This window comes from Vigna umbellata, chromosome 2, assembly GCF_029865625.1.
Source record: "Vigna umbellata cultivar VRB3 chromosome 2, Vumbellata_1.0, whole genome shotgun sequence".
In the NCBI taxonomy this organism is placed as follows: Eukaryota; Viridiplantae; Streptophyta; class Magnoliopsida; order Fabales; family Fabaceae; genus Vigna; species Vigna umbellata.
Window position 1 is genome coordinate 45,389,049 of NC_142166.1, and position 20,252 is coordinate 45,409,300.

General features: G+C 35.3%; 5 protein-coding genes across 7 annotated transcripts; 2 read left to right on the forward strand and 3 right to left on the reverse strand.

Annotated features, from left to right (window-relative positions):
* On the reverse strand, window positions 1-991 carry LOC148204098 (uncharacterized). The gene has a single exon (XM_088107057.1). The coding sequence runs from the start codon at window positions 927-929 to the stop codon at window positions 291-293; it is 639 nt and encodes a 212-aa protein (XP_087963183.1). The 5' UTR covers window positions 930-991; the 3' UTR covers window positions 1-290.
* A 6,134-nt stretch (window positions 992-7,125) lies between these two features.
* On the forward strand, window positions 7,126-10,657 carry AME3 (Protein kinase superfamily protein). Of its 2 annotated transcripts, XM_088107058.1 has the most exons (12): window positions 7,126-7,356; window positions 7,444-7,570; window positions 7,779-7,805; window positions 7,894-8,047; window positions 8,154-8,202; window positions 8,605-8,719; window positions 8,890-8,981; window positions 9,067-9,214; window positions 9,818-9,882; window positions 9,972-10,069; window positions 10,174-10,279; window positions 10,376-10,657. In XM_088107058.1, the coding sequence occupies exons 1-12, from the start codon at window positions 7,288-7,290 to the stop codon at window positions 10,511-10,513; spliced, it is 1,188 nt and encodes a 395-aa protein (XP_087963184.1). In that variant the 5' UTR covers window positions 7,126-7,287; the 3' UTR covers window positions 10,514-10,657. The 2 variants fall into 2 exon arrangements, with proteins under 2 accessions (XP_087963184.1, XP_087963185.1); XM_088107059.1 differs by lacking the exons at window positions 7,126-7,356; window positions 7,444-7,570; window positions 7,779-7,805; window positions 8,605-8,719 and having other exon boundaries at window positions 7,806-8,047.
* Window positions 10,658-11,661: 1,004 nt separating this feature from the next.
* On the reverse strand, window positions 11,662-13,917 carry LOC124826133 (Tetratricopeptide repeat (TPR)-like superfamily protein). The gene has a single exon (XM_047298893.2). The coding sequence runs from the start codon at window positions 13,915-13,917 to the stop codon at window positions 11,860-11,862; it is 2,058 nt and encodes a 685-aa protein (XP_047154849.2). The 3' UTR covers window positions 11,662-11,859.
* Window positions 13,918-13,919: 2 nt separating this feature from the next.
* Window positions 13,920-15,587, forward strand: MEF21 (mitochondrial editing factor 21). The gene has a single exon (XM_047298894.2). The coding sequence runs from the start codon at window positions 13,920-13,922 to the stop codon at window positions 15,558-15,560; it is 1,641 nt and encodes a 546-aa protein (XP_047154850.2). The 3' UTR covers window positions 15,561-15,587.
* A 590-nt stretch (window positions 15,588-16,177) lies between these two features.
* Window positions 16,178-18,530, reverse strand: LOC124826132 (tRNA (guanine-N-7) methyltransferase). Of its 2 annotated transcripts, none has more exons than XM_047298892.2 (2): window positions 18,362-18,530; window positions 16,178-17,205 (listed from the first exon to the last, which is right to left on the reverse strand). In XM_047298892.2, the coding sequence occupies exon 2, from the start codon at window positions 17,201-17,203 to the stop codon at window positions 16,436-16,438; it is 768 nt and encodes a 255-aa protein (XP_047154848.1). In that variant the 5' UTR covers window positions 17,204-17,205; window positions 18,362-18,530; the 3' UTR covers window positions 16,178-16,435. The 2 variants fall into 2 exon arrangements, with proteins under 2 accessions (XP_047154848.1, XP_047154847.1); XM_047298891.2 differs by having other exon boundaries at window positions 16,178-17,218.
* Between the last annotated feature and the right edge of the window lie 1,722 nt (window positions 18,531-20,252).

The window sequence follows — 20,252 nt, forward strand, 5'->3', positions numbered from 1 at the left end:
TATTAAATGTTGATGCATCTTTTTATTATTCATAAATCATTTTTCAATCCAAATAGTTTCACAGCATCGTCTACTTTACGGTGCACGTGACTAAAATATGTAATTTAATATTTTATCTTCGCAAATAGATGATGATAATGCTGACTTGCCTGTTCATGCACCATTCTTATACATTTTAGACCTTCTTTTTTAACACCATGTCAGCACTTTTATTTATTTATTTTCTCTCTCCTGTTTTTATAATCTCTCATACTTATATATAATTATATCAGTTTCACCGAATGTAATAGTTAATTTTTTTCCCCATTAAAGCCACTACCAAGGTCTTCACCTTTGCCAAATCCGAAACCCCTGCCAAATCTGGAACTGCTGCCATATCCGGGACCGCTACTGGCGTCGACCCCGAATCCGCCGCCGGATCCGCCACCGTATCTGCTGTCGAATCCGTCACCGCCACCGCCTCCGCCACCGCCTCCGCCACCGCTACCGTCACCGCCTCCGCCACCGCCTCCGCCACCGCCACCGTCACCGCCTCCGCCTCCGCCTCCGCCTCCGCCTCCGCCACCGCCATCGTATCCGCTGTCGAATCCGTCACCGCCACCGCCTCCGCCACCGCCTCCGCCACCGCCTCCGCCACCGTCACCGTCACCGCCTCCGCCTCCGCCTCCGCCACCGCCACCGTCACCGCCTCCGCCACCGCCACCGCCACCGCCACCACCGCCGCCGAGAAAGCCGCTGCCGGGATAACCTCTAAAGGTCGCACCATCCTTAATCCCTTTGTTGGTATTGGCAGGCCCCTGCAAATGTTGCGGTTGTGGATGATTCAAAGAGTGGTCATCCTTTGGTACACCTCCCTCTACCAAGGAACTAGTGGCAAGCAGAATGCAGAAAGCAAACACAATCGCAATGCCGTTTGAAACAACTTTCATTGTGAGATCTGAGAGGATGGAGGAAGAGAAAAAGGTATTGATGCAATGCAACGAAGGAGCTAGAGTATATATATATATACTGAAATTAGTAGCTATAAATGATTGTAGGAAAGTTCACTTACTCGAATCACTCAACCACCACTTTCCAAAGAGTATATTTCGTTGAGCTATCGTTGCATGAGTGATTTGATTCCCCAACCTCTTCCCCAAAACGCAGCCACTTTCACCATTGCAAAGCAGGTTTCAACACTTGTTTGATACCATGTGATTGGGAAATAATATTTCATCATTATTTCTTTTTCCATGTAACTTATCTCAGCTAATACATCTTCATCCTTAATTTTTTACCTCTTCTAATCGAATAAATCATTCTTACTAATCTCAACACCTAAGGATTATTGATTTAATAATTCATTGTTTGACTACTTTTTACACTTTGTATAAACAACCAACTTAAGCTTTGTCATTAGCACTCAAACCTCTGAAAGAAATCAATTCAACATCACTTTACAGTTTGTTTGTATAAATCATCCGTGATTTTTTTTTCAACCATCTCTAAATTTTATGGGAGTTGATACGTTGATAATTATTTTTTTCTTTACATCCACATCACAACTCTCACTACTATTATTTTAATAATTTTCTTATAAAATTTAACTGAAGACATACTCTTTATTATTAAAAGTTAAACCAAAAGTATTATTTTTCTAAGTCTTCTGCACGCAACTCCCTCGGTCAATTTTGCCATTGCATAGCATATATATAGTCCACAACACCATGCATATATATATATATACATAGAATACAAACCTACCGAGAGATATATTATGTAAAACTATCTAAATGTTTCTTCCCACCTATCGTTAGAGCATTTGGAAATAATGTTTTCCTAATTAATGATATCTCTTGGTAGGTTTATATTCTATTATCATATATATATATATATATATATATATATATATATATATATATATATATATATATATATATATATATGTACATATATGTTCATACATATATGTATGTACATATATGTATGTACATATATACAACTTTAAATGATTTTTAAACACTTTTAGGCGCTGAGAAACATCTAAAAACAGACCTCCAACCTGAATTGACCACTCCAAACCCAAATTGACCTATGAAAACCCAATTTCACTCCTATAAGCTACCCAAACTCAAATCTACACTTGCTAACCCCATATCAGTTTTCCAACTATATAACCAGGTCCAAATACACTTGCTAGTACAACCCAACACCTCCGATTTCTCACAGTCTGCTACAAAATCTCACCATGCAAAACCTCAATTTGGACCAAAAACACCCAATAACTCACTCTAAGATAATACCAACCATCCTACATCAGTTTTCACTCATTTAAATGCTTAGATAAGTCACAATACATTTAATAACAAACCCCCAATACTTTAAGCCAACTTACAATCCTCACCTCACAATATCACTACTTAAAATCTCACATATCCTTCAAAATACTACCAAAACTTCAACTGTAAACTTCACTTTCATTACAGATCAAATTCCAACCCACATTATACATCCAACAAGTCTCAATCTACCCCAATGACAGTGCCAAAACAATTACCTTCTCACTCCCATACCCATGTCTCAAATTCACTCATCAAACCCATTTTTTTAAAGCTTGAACCAAGTAACTGGACCAATATTTCACACTTGAATTCAATTTCAAACATTACAACATCCTTATCATACTCCATTATAACAATATTAATCATCATAATCACACTATACCACTTATATTCATCATCACACCATCAAAATCATCAATCAAACATAAATGTTTACACCCAATCATACCAATTTTCTCAAAATCATCTATAACTCATAGAGACACCAAATTTATAATAGGTTTAATAGCCAATTTTTTCCCCAATTTCGTTGATAAATCTCAATTTAGTCCATCGTTTTAAAAGTGTTTGAAATAGGTCCTTACTTTCAAAATTTTGATTCAAATTAGTCCGTTCCGTTAAATATAACCAAACGGCGTTAATAGATTGATGATCTAACACAATGCAGTGGTAACGTGTCATTTTTAAATTGTAAGCGTGGTGACGTGTTACAAAGTTAGAGTTGAGCTGGATATTAAAGATTGGGTATTTGAAATTGGGAAAAAATTGATTTTAGGGCATTTTCATTTCTGCGAGATTAGGGCATAGTTCTTCACCTACATTGCATAAAGTTGTTCACCTCCACTGCGAACACAGTACAATTGCTCTTCTTATTTATCTTCTTTTTGTTTCTGTTGTTGTTATTTTGGGTTTCCATTTGAGTGTTTTCTATTGGCAGTAGTGTGGTGGTTCGTGGTTGGCGAAGATGTGTTCCCTCTTTCGAAGTTGCTTGAAGAAGTGTTTAATGACCCGAGACAAAACCAGCGAACACGCCACCACTGATTGTGCCCCTGCCATCGCGAGAGCGAGGACCACCGTGACGTAGCACCGTCGTGACACAACGTGACTCTTGTAGTCTCGAGCTACCCAACAGGTGCGAAGCACGAGATCTCGCAGACGCATCTGAGTCGTTGTCATTCACGAGCGAAGTTGTTTTTGCGTTGGCAACGAAAGACGTTGCCAATCGAAGAAGGAGTCGTGTCTTCACCAGAGGAAACTATCGCAACTCTGACAACCATTGTTGCACGAGAACCCCATCGCAGACAAAACAGGCCAGCTTGAAAACCAAAACCACCGCGACCTAGTTCTCCTCCGTGACAAAGAACACGAATGGAGAAGAAGAAAACCATCGAACCAGAAATCAGAATGCAAAGGCCATAAGCGTGGTGAGAACACCAAAGGAGATGAAGTGAGTTTCGCAAAACAGAGGTGCGACGCACCAGAAGGCCAAGAATTATTCCCAATTTTAGGGTTCATAAGCTTAAGGTTTCAAATTGGGAATTTTCCCTTTCTGATTTTAATTCGGGTTCTTAATTTAAGGTTTTCTGAATAATTAAAATTGCATAAACATAAATGGATTCTTAATAAAAAAAAGTCCAGATTTCCTTAATTAAAATCACTGAAAAAGCATTTATGAAACATTTATGAAATTGATTACATAAGCAATTCATGAAAGGTAATCAGCGGTATTAGAAAAAAGGGTAACATTTATTAGGATTAAAAAAGCCCTACAATTCATAACCTAATATCCCACAAATCAAAATGTCCTAAATCAAAAACGACATGTCACCATTGCATTGTGCCAGATCATCACTTCATTAACGCAGTTTGGTTATATTTAACGGAAGGGACTAATTTGAATCAAAATTTTGAAAGTGAGGACCTATTTCAAACACTTTTAAAACGACGGACTAAATTGAGATTTGTCAACGAAACTGGGGTCAAAATTGGCTATTAAATCTTTATAATACAAATACAACCAAGACAAGTTCTAGTTTCCCTTACCGAAAATTTCTTCTCTTTCACTAAAATTCCTAAGATCGCAAGACGCTAGACGAAAACCTCTTTTCGAAACCCTAACCCCTAAATCAAAACCCAGCCGCGGGGAGGAATAAGTCTCCTCCTCTTTCTCTTTTTCTCTCATGCTCAAAAATTTCCATTACTCTATGGTTTCTGAAAAAGAAAAGGAAAGAAAAAAAAAGAGTGTGATGAGGAAGAAGAAGAAGGGAAGTGGAAGAAGAATAAAAGAGAGGAGAAAAAGAAGGATAGAGAGAAAGGGGTAAAAGAAGAAGAAGAAAGAGAAAAGAGAAAAATGGGTTCTTACATATACAAATAATACCAAATTTTTAAAATAAATACAATCAAATAACAAAAGCTAATATATGACAAATGATTATTCTAATTAATAAAACTTAACTAAACTTGACTAAATATGATATATATTTAAACATAAAAAAATTAACTTGTAATTGAAGTTAATCAAATTTAATTTCTAAATTAATTAAGTTAACCCAAAAACTAAAATAATTTAGTCTATAATTGATATAACATCCAAAATTTATGGAAATTTTAAGCTCTTAGAGTATTACTTAGTGATAAACAAAAATTCATAAATTATTTATAACAGGATTTAAGTATAATTGCAGTCTTTTCAAACAAAATAGATATATTTCTCCTTAACTTATGATATCCTCATTTAAGGTTCCTTCTACTCTAGGTCTTAAGTAACCTTTCTCTAACTCATGTGCTACTGCCACTATTTGCTCCTATTATTGGTCACGTATTCATATACGATCATCGCGCATATATAAGGATAAAATCAAACAAACACAAAGAAATAAAAGGAAGGATAAGTTAATACATTTAAAATAAAAAAAACAATATATATATATATATATAATATAATATAATATGGTAACATACATTATTATTAACTTATATTTGAGAGAAAATAAGTTATTAGATTAACTTGTATCATTTCTCCATATTTTACTATTCAATTATTGACTTAGTGAATATTCTAGTTAAAGGCCAACATAAATCCAACATCAATCCACACGACTCTATCCAAATATCTCATTCGAATCTCTCAAATGGCTTAAACAACAACATACATTTAAGCATTGCTTTCAGAAGACATATTGAATAAACTCATTAGACTTTACACCTATTATGCTTATTATCAATTCCCCCTTATTAAACATTCTCTTTCTCAAATCATGACAAGGTTGTTAACTTCACTAGTTCCCTTGATATGGTTCTCTTTCATATCAAATTGTCTTCCTTGTGAAGCTTCATTCAACTCTGACCACCTAATTATCTTCATTTATATGAGTAAGATACTAGTAGAGTTATGAGATAGTCTCACATAACAAATCTCCTTCAAGACATCTTGACTCACCTAAAATTAACATTTTTCCTTGAAAATAACTAATTTGATTACTAATATCATACAATGTTTCATATACATTCATACATTAAAAAGCACATTACAATCAAACCACCATTACAAAGAGTGCAAGGTTACAAAAGAGTTATATAGCAAATCTAAAATCAAATCAATTAAGAAAAACTTTTCACAAAACTGTCACCCAACGAAATGTTGTCATCGTCTAACATCACCAAGTTAGTGTATAATCTTTGTGTCCAACCGTACTTAATTACTGTCCAACAGAAAAATCCTTAAAACTTATACCAACAATTTTCATAGTAACACATGCTTAACTTGTGATTAGTGATAATTATAACAAAAACTTAAAATAGACATTTTAAAATGTTTCTTCTAATTCATAATTTGATATATAAATTTTACCATAAATTTAACGAAAAAGTTAAATTATTTTAAAAAAATTAAAAGTTAGATTGAACTAAATAAAAATAAACAATTTAATTATTTTTTATAAAATTTAGAGAAAAAAAAGGACTTTAACCTGGCTATATAATAACAAATGAACACACAGTTTTGCAATTAATAAATACTTAGAAGAGGGAAAAGTAAAACAGGGATGAAGTTTCTTCCTGTTTTTACTTTTAATTATATTCATTTATTAATTTTAATTATTTAATTTAATTTTTGTTAACACGTTACCACCAGAGTTAAATTAAACTATAAATAATAAAATTCATTATCAGCCATCTAACTTATAATATGTAAAAGATAATAAAATTTAACAATTAACTGAGGTAGATTTTCATCACTCCGCGTAAAGGGTAGCACCAGGTGGTGACACCATTAGAACAAACGAGGTGGTGTCAAAAACAGCTCAAATTGAAGAAGGTAAACTTTAATAAAATTATATACAGTATATTAAAAATATTATAGTAAATTGTTTATATTAAAACCTGATAGTAAAATATTAAAACTATAAGTCCTTGTTTTGATAAAGTAACATTTTGAACTGGATCACTTTTCATATTCCACCTAATGATTTTCATATAAATTATCTACAACGTGTCTTTATTTTTTAGTTTTTACAAAGCAACTTTATTTCGAAGTTTTTGTCATGAACATGTTAATAACTTTACATTAAAATCAAATTTTATTTTATTTTCAATAGTGCCAACAAAATAATTTTAAAATTTTAGAAAAAGTATATGAATTATTATAATAATACGATATTATTTTAAAATTTATCTACTCTAGAATTTTAATTATTTATATTATTACGGCAATTATATTATTAATTTGAAAACGAAGGTAAACGCTGTCGTTTAACTCTGTCGCAGCTCAATTTATAAAGACAAAAAAAAAAAACTGAACCCTAAGGCCTATTATTTTTGCAATCTAGCTGAACGGGGATTTCCTCTGTGCAACTGCATTTTCTTCCCCTTTCCACAGCAGCGATTTTAGAGTTTAAATCATAGAGATTTAATCTTTTTTGTTCGCAGATATGTTCGATTATTAATTCGTTCCTTCGAAAATAATCACATGGAAAGGGAACGCACGCGGAAACGCCCTCGTCTCGCATGGGACGTAGCCCCTCCCACAGTGCCCGAGGTAGGGTTCTTTCAATTTCCCAATTCGGGTTGGATTAGGGTTTCGTATTCAAGTGTATATGCTCAGCTCTTACATTGTTCAATGTAGCCTCAACTGGCTCTGCCGGTACCTGGTGACGAAGGAATTGAAAGAAAGCACGCTTCACCTCCAAGAAGGGACGACGATCGCGAAGGACATTATGTCTTCAATCTTGGCGAAAATCTCACTCCTAGATGTAATTCTTTTAGTGCTAAGGATTTCTAGTAATTTAATTGTCCTATTTAGATGAATTTGAAAAATCAGATTAATTCAGGTTAAAATTTTAATTTTATTTATCTTGTAAAAAAAAGCAAATATTAATCTGTTGGATTTTGTCATCACTAATGCAATACTGCTGGGTTTTCTTTTTGTGCTAATATATTTTTTTTTTCATTTTTAAACAGATAAAATCCTCGGCAAGATGGGTGAAGGTTAGCGGTCAAGTGTCCTCTCAATACAAAAGATTTTAATTTTTTTGTCACTGTGCTTGTGTCATTCAGCATGTTGCTAGTGCTGTAGGCACATTTGGTCGGGTATTGGAATGTTGGGACCGCCAAAGTAGAGAATATGTGGCTGTCAAGGTGGTTAGAAGCATACGGAAATATCGCGATGCAGCCATGCTCGAGGTTGACGTGCTTCAACATCTAGCAAAGAACGATAGAGGAAACTCACGGTATGAATCCTATGGAGTAAACTGGATACTAGAATTTGTTTATTGCTCATTGCTTATCCTAACAGGGGACGATTAGTATTTATTTCATTCTGTATACTATTTGCAGATGTGTGCAGATCCGAAATTGGTTTGATTACAGAAATCACATATGCATTGTAAGTATGCTTATTGTATTTCTTTTAAAAAATTCATTTCCTTGATTTACTACATTCAAAAAGTTTATTTTGAGAAAATTGATGGAGTAGGAGATGCTTTGTTACTTTTAAGAGGTGGGGATGAGGAGGGGTTAATTTTTTGAGAATGGATGGAATGCTTGAAATTTTAAATTAATCTGGATTTAGTTTTTTTTTTCTCTAGTGCTATGTGCATGCCTCTTTGTTCTCTGGTCTTCTTGTTCTTTGGGAAGGATAAGTGATTGATCCTCATTCATCTTGCAAATGAATGAATGTTAAGTTCTTCACCTATAGTGTTTTCATTTATGTCCGTGTGGGCTTTATTCATGGATTTGATAACTGAGCAGAAACATTCCTTTCAATGCATTTTAATGGTGTTATCAGGTCTTTGAGAAGCTTGGACCAAGCTTATTTGATTTTCTAAAGAGAAATAAATACTGCCCATTCCCTGTGGATCTTGTTCGGGAATTTGGACGACAGCTTTTGGAATCTGTAGCATGTCTGTGGATTATTCTTGGCCTTCAGTTTATTTCTCTTGTTTCATTCCTAAGTCTCTTGCTTACTGATCAAACCATGGCTTCCCTTGGCCTGCTTTCTTTTACCAGGGATACAGTGTATCTTAGTTGTGTCTGCTTACTTTAACTTTTTCTTATTCTTTATCATATTCAGATATGCATGAACTACGCCTAATCCACACTGATCTGAAGCCAGAAAATATTCTTCTGGTTTCTTCTGAATATGTAAAGCTACCTAGCTATAAGGTATTTGACATTTTTGGATGGAAACTTAATAATGTTTGTAGACTCAGTTATAATATATTTAAGGAAAATAATTGGATTGGTACAGAGAGTTTCCTCAGATGAAACGCAGTTCAGGTGCTTGCCCAAGTCTAGTGCTATTAAGCTGATTGATTTTGGTAGTACTGCATATGATAATCAGAATCATAGCTCCATTGTTTCTACAAGGCATTACAGAGCCCCTGAGATTATTCTAGGTAACTAAGTATGGTTTTGGCCGCTCAGAATGTTTACTTGTTTTTCTATTGCCCTGTCAAGGTGTGTAACATAGAAAATATGTGGTGTTTGAACCAAAATTATGGATGATGGCTAAAGTGCATGTTGAAATGTTGTCAATTTGTACAGAACTTCCGTTTTCAAACTTCCAGGGGAAACATGCTTGTTTGTAACTTTATATTATCCTGAACTTTTTGTTGTCCGTATTGGCTGGTAAATCCTCTGCACTGTAGTAAAATACATTTTTTACAGTGTTTCTCTCATTATTTTGCATGCTTTATGATCTATTGTCTTGCACTACCTTTTGGTGCCCCTTGTTTCACATGCGATAATTTTCTACCTTGTCCTTAAGTGGACTGCTTGTTTGGATCTTTTCTTAGGTAGATGGTGTGAGGTATGATAAAAAAATATGGAGTGCCAAATCTAGTCGTGATCTGATGTAATGAGGTCATCAGAGACTGCTATATGGGTTATTCACATAATTGAGTATTGTCTGACCAAATAAAATTAGACTACCGGAATCTGTAGCATATAATGTGTTCTTGTTAATGTATTCTCACTGGCATCTTTAATTATAATTGCAGGTCTAGGCTGGTCATATCCATGTGATCTGTGGAGTGTTGGATGTATTCTTATTGAACTATGCACGGTTTGTTTTCCATCTATCAATATATATTAGGTGTGACTTGTATCTGGAACAACTAGTCTCAGGGTCTAAATGTGTGGAACTTTTGTCAGGGTGAGGCGTTGTTTCAGACTCATGAAAACTTGGAGCACCTGGCAATGATGGAAAGAGTTTTGGGACCTATTCCAGAGCCCATGATTCGAAGGTCCAAGTAAGTTGCGAATTTATAGATTTTTTTTCTTAAATTTCCCTTTCCGTGAATGTCTGTGAAAACAAAAGGCGGAACCATTTACACATAACGACTTCAATACTTAGTAAGGGCGCAGAAAAGTATTTCAAGCGTGGATCAAGACTAAGATGGCCTGAAGGAGCTATTTCCAGAGAGAGCATCAATGCAGTAAAGAAGCTTGGTCATCTGAAGGTTTGTTATGTTTTCTACTGCCTGCCTTATCAGATTCCGGGTTGAATCTTCAATTAATTAGTTGGTTGTAATGACCTATAATTATTCTTAATGTAGGATATTGTATCTCGAAGTGTGGACTCTTCAAGGTCCTCTTTAACTGACTTGTTACATGGGTTATTGTCATATGACCCAACCAAACGGTTAACCGCTCTTCAAGCGCTCGATCATCCCTTCTTTAGGAATCCAACCTGAGAAAAGCATATTAGGAATCCAACTTGAGAAGCATGTTTGGGAATGACTTCCATGGTAGAGATTGTCGGTTGCACAGGCTATAACTTTGAATGTATCTTATTTATTTATTAGTTATAGCAATGGTTCAATCGTGGTTAAAATGTACTTTAATTTTATCCTTCTTTGTTTTCACCGTCATATTTTAAAATTAGGATTAAATCTTAATTGTTTTTTTTTTTTTAATTTTCAAACCCACTTTATGTGCAGTATGAAAACTCTACCAGCATAAGTATAAACCCACCTCAGCTTAAGTATAAACCTAATCAGGTGGGTAACGCAAATTTGTTGTGCGTTGAAGTATGCGAAAATGAGCAGGCCAAAGCCTTCCGGGAAGGGAATGAATTCAGTATCGAAATAACGAGTGTTTGTTTTGATTGGACGACAAATCTGTCACATTCAGATTTCGAGTGATGATTTGGTTTTAAAGATTTTAACCTTGAATTTTATAATTTGTATGATTTTTCTAAATGTAGATAATTTTTATTCATAACTATAAAAAGAAGATTTTGTTTTAGTATTATTATTATTATTTATTTAAACAAGTGTTTGTAATATGATTTCTATCCGTTTTCATCCCTCTATCATATTCAAAACTAGAAAATAAACAAAAGAAAGGCCAACCATACTTTTAGGAATCTAAATTACAGAATAAAGAAAATGAAATTTGATGGTAAAGTACGAATCTAAATTACAAAATAAAAAAATTTCTTATGGTAAAAGAACATAAAATAAGAGATGACTCCCTTACAAAATTCCTTTATAATCTCCCCTTTCACACATTTCATGTTGAATTTACAAACGACACAATATGAACGAACCTCCCTTTCCTCTACTTAGTCGTTTATATATAACTCATTAACCTTATGTAACTACTCAATATAATAAGGGTAGTAAGTAACTCCCCTTCTTTCTAATAGTCACTTGTAATTGGACATAACAGTGACAATTGAAGGATGGTGGCATTATTGACTTATTCAACATAGAATTCAGACTAGATTGATCCAAATTACACTATCAATATTTTTCAATGATGTAACAAATCCAAATTAATTTTCAGAAGAAATTAAATTTTCATCCCTACTTATTTCATCGACATATTTTCTATCAGTGAAGATGGCCGTAATTTTTGCGTCTCCTATTATTTTATTATTTTTAAAAGTTCAAGAAATCATCTGATTGTATTTTTATTCTGTTTTATGTTTCAATCATCTGTTTTATGTTTCCATTTTAGGGAATAGAAGTGCAAGAACTTCAGTTTGCTATAATACATGCCAATAGGGCAATTTGGTTATAATTATTGTATCATTTCACCAGTAATCTCCACATGAACAGAAGCCGTTCTCAAATCTGTGAAACCTATTTGCATCTCTCACCACAAAAACAATCTTCAAAACCTTTGACAAACCCTTGATGAATGCATGACAATCCCCACAAACCCTCAAGTTCTTGAAAATCCTAATCACCCTTTCTACTTTCAGTCCCCGTCTAACCAAAACCAACCCAATAGCCAATTTCTCGCTATGCACCCTCAAACTTTCTACCTTTGACTCCTCTTCAACATCATGCAAGGAAAAATTTACACCATGAACATACCCCATTTCATCCTTCACCCTCTTCTCCACTTCTTTCAACACTTCATGAATTTCCCCTATGAGAGGATGCATGCCATCTCCATTATAAAAAATATGAATTTCCTTGTCTATCTCTACCCAACTGCGTCCTGCTTCTTTCTTCAATCCCTTTCTCTTCGCGGTTTCTCTTAGTTTCTCACTCTCTTTCCAATACCCTCCAGCTGCATACATGTTTGAAAAAATGACATAGTTGGCTGGATTATTACCATCCAATCTCATAAGTATTTCTCCCACTTGTTTCCCCATTTCCACATCTGCATGCATTCTACAAGCACTAAGTAGTGTTTGCCATATGCCCACATTTGGCTTTAGGGCCATTTTCTCAATGAGATCCTTTGCATCCTTTAAGAGTCCACCTCGTCCAAGGAGATCAACCATGCAAGCATAATGCTCTACTTGAGGTTTGATTTGCTGATTTCTACATAAACTAGAGAAGTATTTTTTACCTTCTTTGATGAGTCCAGAATGGCTGCAAGCTGTGAGCACAGCTAAGTAAGTTACACTATCAGGTTCTATTCCGTTCATTTGCATTTGGTTAAACAGTTCAATTGCCTTGTTCCCAATACCGTGTTTCCCATAACCAGTGATCATAACGGTCCATGAAACCACATTTCTTGCTACCGTCTCTCTGAAAAGTGCATCCGCCTCATCTATTAGCCCACATTTCATGTACATATCCAGCACTGAATTAGCCACAGACATTTCCAATAAACCATACGGCACTTTTATGGCATAAGCATGCATTTGCTTCCCTTGCTCTGCAAGAGCAAAATCAGCAAATACCCCTATGAGACTCGAGAGTACAAACCCATCCATTCTATGTCTGCTCTCTCTCAACTCCCTAAACAAGTTCATTGCTTCTGACAAATTATCTTCATGTGCATAACCAAGAATTAGTGTGCTCCAAGACCTCACACTCTTCTCTTCAATTCGATGGAACACCCTCCTAGCTTCAGCCATGCGCCTGCATTTGACATACAGATCAACCAAAGCACCTGCAACAGCTGATTCAGCCAAGTAAGGAAATCCATGTCTGATTAACGCAGCATGGATTTGCATTCCTTCTCCCACCGCACCAGCACAATTACACGCCTTCAACGAGCTTGAATATGTATATCCATCTGGAACTTCCCCATTCGCTTGCATTTCACGAAATAGACTCAAAGCCTCTCCACCATTTCCATCGTTGCAGTGCCCAGCAATCATTACATTCCAACTTATAACATTTCTCTCTGTCAGAGTGTTGAACACTTGCGCTGCCTCCCTAACCATCCCACACTTGGAATACATGTCCATCGTAGAATTGCCCACAACAGGTACCCAATCAAAATTAGATTTTGCACAAAAGCCATGTATCTGCATTCCATTCTGAGCGATTCCCAAAATCCCAGATGCTTTAAGACTTGTGGATAGTGTGAACTCATTTGGCCTAACATCTGAACGACCCATTTTAGAAAACAAAAGCAAAGAGGCTCTGGCATCACCATTTTGCAGATATCCACACATTAGAGCCGTCCAAGACACTACATTTCTCTGAGACATTCGAACAAACACCGAACAAGCCAAATCCATGGTACCACATTTTGAGTACATATGTATAAGATCATTGTTCAAAACCAGATCAAGTCTAAACCCTAGTTTCTCCACAACCCCATGTGCTTGCTTTCCCTGACCAAGCAAACGACGCTTCGAACACTTGTTCAGAATCTTACTCAATAGTCGACCCTCGCTCATCGATGGGAGTAAGAGAATTAGAAAACCGTTTTGTCGCAACCCTGAGAACCTGCTCGAAAATCGCGGAACTGAAGAAGCTTCACGCTCACATCGTGAAGTTATCACTGTCACAGAGCAACTTTTTGGCCACCAAAATGTTGGATCTGTGCGACAACTTGGGTCACGTGGATTACGCGACCTTGATATTCCAAAACCTAGAGGACCCAAACGTGTTCTCTTACAACGCAATAATCAGAACCTGCACTCATAATCACAAATATTCTCTAGCAATTTATGTGTTCAAAGAAATGCTGAGACATGCAACGAAATCAGCACTGCCAGACAAATTCACGATCCCTTTTGTGATAAAGTCGTGTGCAGGCATTCCGTGTCGTCGCCTCGGGCAGCAAGTTCACGCGCAAGTGTGCAAGTTTGGACCCAAGTCGCACGCAATAACAGATAACGCGCTGATTGATATGTACATGAAGTCTGGCGATTTGAAAGGTGCATACCAAGTATTTGAAGAAATGACTGAGAGAGACGCAGTTTCGTGGAATAGTTTAATCTCGGGGCAAGCGAGGCTGGGGCAGATGAAGAGTGCGAGGGAAGCGTTTAATGAAATGCCTTGTAGAACAATCGTGTCTTGGACGACTATGATTAATGGGTATACTAAAGCAGGGTGTTTTGTGGATGCGTTAGAGATTTTTCGCGGGATGCAAGTGGTGGGTATTGAGCCCGATGAGATAAGTGTTATATCTGTTCTGCCGGCGTGTGCACAGCTTGGGGCTCTTGAAGTTGGGAAGTGGATTCACAGATACTCGGAGAAAAGTGGGTTTTTGAAGAAGACTGCTGTGTGTAATGCACTGATTGAAATGTATGCTAAGTGTGGCTGCATTGATGAAGCTTTGGGGTTGTTTTATCAGATGGTTGAGAAGGATGTGATATGTTGGAGTACCATGATTGGGGGACTGGCGAATCATGGAAAAGGGTATGAGGCAATTCGAGTTTTTGAAGATATGCAGAATGCAGGAGTGGCTCCTAATGGGGTAACATTTGTTGGTGTTTTGTCAGCATGTGTTCATGCAGGGTTGTGGAAGGAGGGATTGAGATATTTTGATGTTATGAGGGTGGATCATCATTTAGAGCCAGAGATTGAGCACTATGGTTGCCTAGTTGATCTTCTAGGACGCTGGGGACGGCTTCATGAGGCTCTTGACACAATAATGAAGATGCCAATGCAACCAGACTCCAGGATATGGAACACTTTGTTGAGCTCTTGCAGGATTCATCGCAATCTTGAGATTGCTGTTGTTGCCATGGAACAGCTTTTGGAGCTTGAGCCTGAAGAGTCTGGAAACTATGTGTTGCTTGCTAACATATATGCAGAACTTGGGAAGTGGGAAGGTGTTTCAAATGTTAGGAAACTCATCAGAAGCAAGAGGATAAAGAAAACACCGGGGAGTAGCTTGATTGAGGTTAATAATATAGTTCAGGAATTTGTATCCGGTGACGATACAAAGCCCTTTTCACAAGATGTTTTCACGATCCTAGAAGGGCTGACTTTACACCAAACTACGGCCAGTGACTTCATGGAGTTTGGGGAAGAAGATGCAGGCCAAGGCCAACTTTACAGAAAATTACCACTTTTTAATCAATTTCTATAATAAATTATTTATTCAGTTCTCTTAAAATACTTGTCATTGATTTTCATTCCTCGAAAATATTATATTAGTGTTTCGAGTCCTAATATTCGTTTTATAATAATAGATTAGTTATATCTATTTTATAAAATTTTGAAACTTTTTTAGATTAAACATGTTTGTGTTAGATTTTTATCCGGATTGCAAAGAAAAATATTACATGAAATTTTAATAAAATTATTTCATGTGTTTGGCAAAGTAACCTTTTTAATAGTTTTCATCTTAGAGATACATATATTAGAGTTTTTAAAATAATATAGTTAAAAAAAATTATATTTTACCAAAGTAACAATAAAAAGCTTTTACAGATATATTTTTTGAAACTTTTTTGTTCAACACATAATTAATTAAGGTTATATAATACTACAGATATTCAATTTTGAAGAAAAAAAAGGATAAATGTTTTACCCAAATTAAAATTTCCCAATTTTAGAATAACTAAACATATTTAATCATAAAATAATTTAATTTGATATTTGTATTTTTGTTCCAATTTAGTAAGATAACACACCCAAATCGAATTTAATTTACCCGAGAATTTCAGAAGGCGTTCAATTTGCAGAAGGGATGACCCATGTTGGTGGCAAATTTGAACGAACCAAAACTGTCACTATGACAAAATCAAATGGTTCAGTCACGAACTACAACACTCCTGTTTTAATATCGCATAAGTTCAGTTAAATAAAAATGAAAATAAGCACACACATTCGTATAAAAGATGGTAAAGGCCATGTGATCCTTGTGAAGCCAACTTTATACCTGTAACGCAGCAATTTCAATCATGTTGCAAGCTTTTTTTTCACTTCCAATAGCAGCACACTAGGTTAGGCAGCAGAAGTTTAGGATGTTTGATCGGATGGCACAATACGTCTGAATACAGCCTGGAAAGTTTGTCCCCCATTTCTAGCAACCTTTTGGCCTTCTTCAGTTGCAGAGCTCAAGAGCTTAACAACTGGATCTGCCTCAAGTTCTTTCTTAGTCAGGGCTTCGAACATAGGATGATTCTCCAGACAAGACTTCATCCAGTCTCCGAGCTCTTCTACATCGGTTATTGTATATATAATTCCACCAACCTCAAGAACATAAGCATACTCATCTAGCAAGAACGGACTTATAACTCTGCGGCGATGATTCTTCTCTTTAAAATGAGGATCAGGAAACAAGAAAAACATCTTTGAGAGCTGTCCTTTCCCAAAGTAATTGGGAATGTATTTCATGGAGTTAGTTCGCACCACAGAAACGTTTTGGTATTGACCTGGATTTGCTACCCTTAAAGATGAAATTCGTTCCTTGACATACTCAGTAACTTTATCCCTAAGTTCCATTCCAATCATCAATGTTTCTGGGAACAGAGTTGAAAGGCTTATGAGCAGCCCTCCAAAACCACAACCAACATCAGCAAATTGAATCCTTTTGGAACTATCAGCTTGACCAGCCGAGGGAAAGAGCTGAGGGTAATGGAGGGAATAATCAACATGGCTGGGTGATATTGACACAGGGAAGTGAGAGTCACTCAGTGGATTGCTGTGTGCTCGTGCACGATAGAAGCGCTTTCGAGGCAATCCAGTTGACTTGCTGATAGTTGGATTTACTTCGTTCTTGGACATGTCTATTTATTCAAACTGCAGCATGGTAAAAGTCAGAATCTTCGGAATAAAGAAGATATGCTGATGAGTGGTAATCTACTTGTAAAGCTCTTAATATCAAGATTGAAGAGTAAAATCAAGAAACTAATTTCGCCCAACCTACTAAACTGAGAAACCTGTAAACCTTGAAGTGTGCCACATGTTTCATTATCTTCATTTATAATTTGTCCTTTTAAATATTATCAGATTCACAGCAAGGTTTGTTGGATAATTTCAATGGCAAGAACGAAACTTGGTAACAAGTTGCCAACTAAACTTATTATCTCATTAGCAATCAAGAAGGCAACTACAGAAAAAAAGAAGAAAGAAACACGGATCCCCTCTCGGTGCAATTTCTATCAAAAGTTGAAATCATATTGGCCACGGAAGGAATATCCCCATTATTACAAGTTGAATATATATATACATATTTAAAATGGTACGTCCTTCACAAATTTGTTAATTTCCAATTGAAGTGTGGACTGAATAAGAATTGATAAGAGATGTCAGAATTCCGACTAGAACATGAACACAACATTGTTTTCCAGAAAGAATGCAGTAACATGTAAACTTGCTTTGAGGAGGCTTGAACAGTGATAATTAAGACAACAAATTTACCACGAACAGATAGATGTAGATGGTCAACATTCCTTAACTCCCGAACTTACAAAGAAACCATGGGTTGGTTCAAATGATATTCCCAAATCCCATGTTATTATTATTTGATTATCAGTAAAAAAAGAATTTGGATAACTGCATCAACAAACTTCGAATAATCTAAATGTATTTTTATATTTCCCACCCACAGGGTAGCAAATCATTCACACAACATGAATACAATGTTGTTGATTTTTTAAATATATAAAAACTAAACGACAGTGTTTGGGGAAACCACAGAAGTTTGTGGTTTAGGTATTATGGTGAACACCTAGCGTGCAAACCAATTTGAATGACATTCCAGAGACAAAAAAATGCATACAAGATTCGCAAATCAAACACCAACTCCAACCTATGTTAAACTTGAAAGACGAAGAAAAAAAACCGTAACTGATTGGCTACAGAGAACAATTCACAATCTCATAAACATAAAAATCATCAAAAGAAACAAAAAAAAAACAAGTTCGGAATTAATAAGATTACCTAATAGATATTTGAGGAGAAAACTTTCAAATTCTTCGAAACTGAATCTGAACGCAGTGATTTTGCTGAGCCTCTGCAAGTAGCGGTTTTAGCAGCAACGAAACGAAAAATAAATCGAAATGGAGGGAACTATGTTTACGCTCGTTACAATATGAGGGTGTTACTCCCTCCACCCCCACACGTCTCTTCCTCCACCTCCCCAATTTTCTAAAATGCCAATTATATCCTTCTAAAATGACAATTATATCCTCAAAAGTTAAAATTTTTTATTTTTATTATTTTAATATTTTAATTTATTTAAAACTTCTGATTTACTTTCCTCTGCACCTCTTTCTCTCTTCCATTTTCGTTTACCTTTCTCTCTTCCGTTAAGCTTCTTCTCCACCTATAACAAATTCATATTTTAACAAATTCATATTTTAACAAAATTATTACGTTTAAAAACTAACCATATATAACATTTAAAATTATAAATTTAAATATAAATTACTGTAAATAAAATAAACAAATAAAATAAAAACGAAACGTAAAAGGAACACTGCCTCTGGACGGATGACATCCTTCAACGGATGTCAACATCCGTTGAAGGCGAAACGGATGTCGACATCCGTTTTGCCTTAAACGGATGTCGACATCCGTTTTGCCTTAAACGGATGTTGACATCCGTTGAAGGATGTCATCCGTCCATAGGCAGTGTTCCTTTTACGTTTCGTTTTTATTTTACTACGTTTTGCGGCTCATGCAAGGATTATAGGCTTGGATATTAAAAGGATTATTGGAAGTATGGGAAGGATTTAGGGTTTAGGATTATTGGAAGGATTATGACTACGTACCTGGAGAGGAACCACGACAAGGACACTACACCATAAACGCACTGCACCACGTACTGCACCGAGAACAAGAAGAAGATTGTTTGATAATTCTTTTCACGATCACCAAGCTTTGTAGAAAAATATTTTACTCATACAAGGAACTACGTAGGTTATCAGTGAAATGTTATAAATGAATAAAATTAAAAAACAACAATTTTAAAAATAAAATTTTACTGAAGGGCAAAATAGTAAAGGAAAGGTGAAGGAAGGGGCAAAATAGTAAAGGGGAGGTGGAGGAAGAGATGTGTGGGGGTGGAGGGAGCAACACCCACAATATGAACCGTTCTCATTGGGCTCAAGCCTGCTAAAATCAAGCCCAAAATAGAATAAAATAATTATCCAAAAATATGAAACTTATTTTTATTCTAACACTTGAATGGATTTGATAAAGATTGATTGAATGAATTTGAAGGTAAATTTTTTTTGTTTATTTGAATAAATTTGGGGGTAAGTGAGAGTGGATTTGGAAGTAAAGTTTGTGAAAATTAGTATAGAATTTGATTGACGTGATAGATTAAAAAAATTTACGGCTAAATTCACTCTCACTTACTTTCAAATCCACTCAAATAAAGAATAAAGAATTTACCTTCAAATTCTCTCAAATCATTCAATTATTCTTTCCTAAGTCCATTCAAATGAATAAGTGCTAAATTTTTTCCAATGGATTATAGAAAGAGGGCATGCATCCGATTTACTTTTCTTACAATAATACTGCTTGCATGCATAAAAATAAAATATTGGAAAACTCGAAAATTGTAATATTTGTTTTTCTTTTCTATAATTCATTTATTTATATTAAAAAAGTTAAAATGAATGGATTGGTTGAGACATTTTAACCAAATGGATGATCATTCATCTATTTTTCAATCACTCAATTTTTAACTTTATAAAATATATTAGTTTATTCGAGTTTCTAAATGAATTTGCTTTATGAAGCAAGTATTATTTAAAAAGTAAAAGTATCTCACGGTATCATTACTTATTATCGATTTATTACACTATAATTATCTAAGTTTATT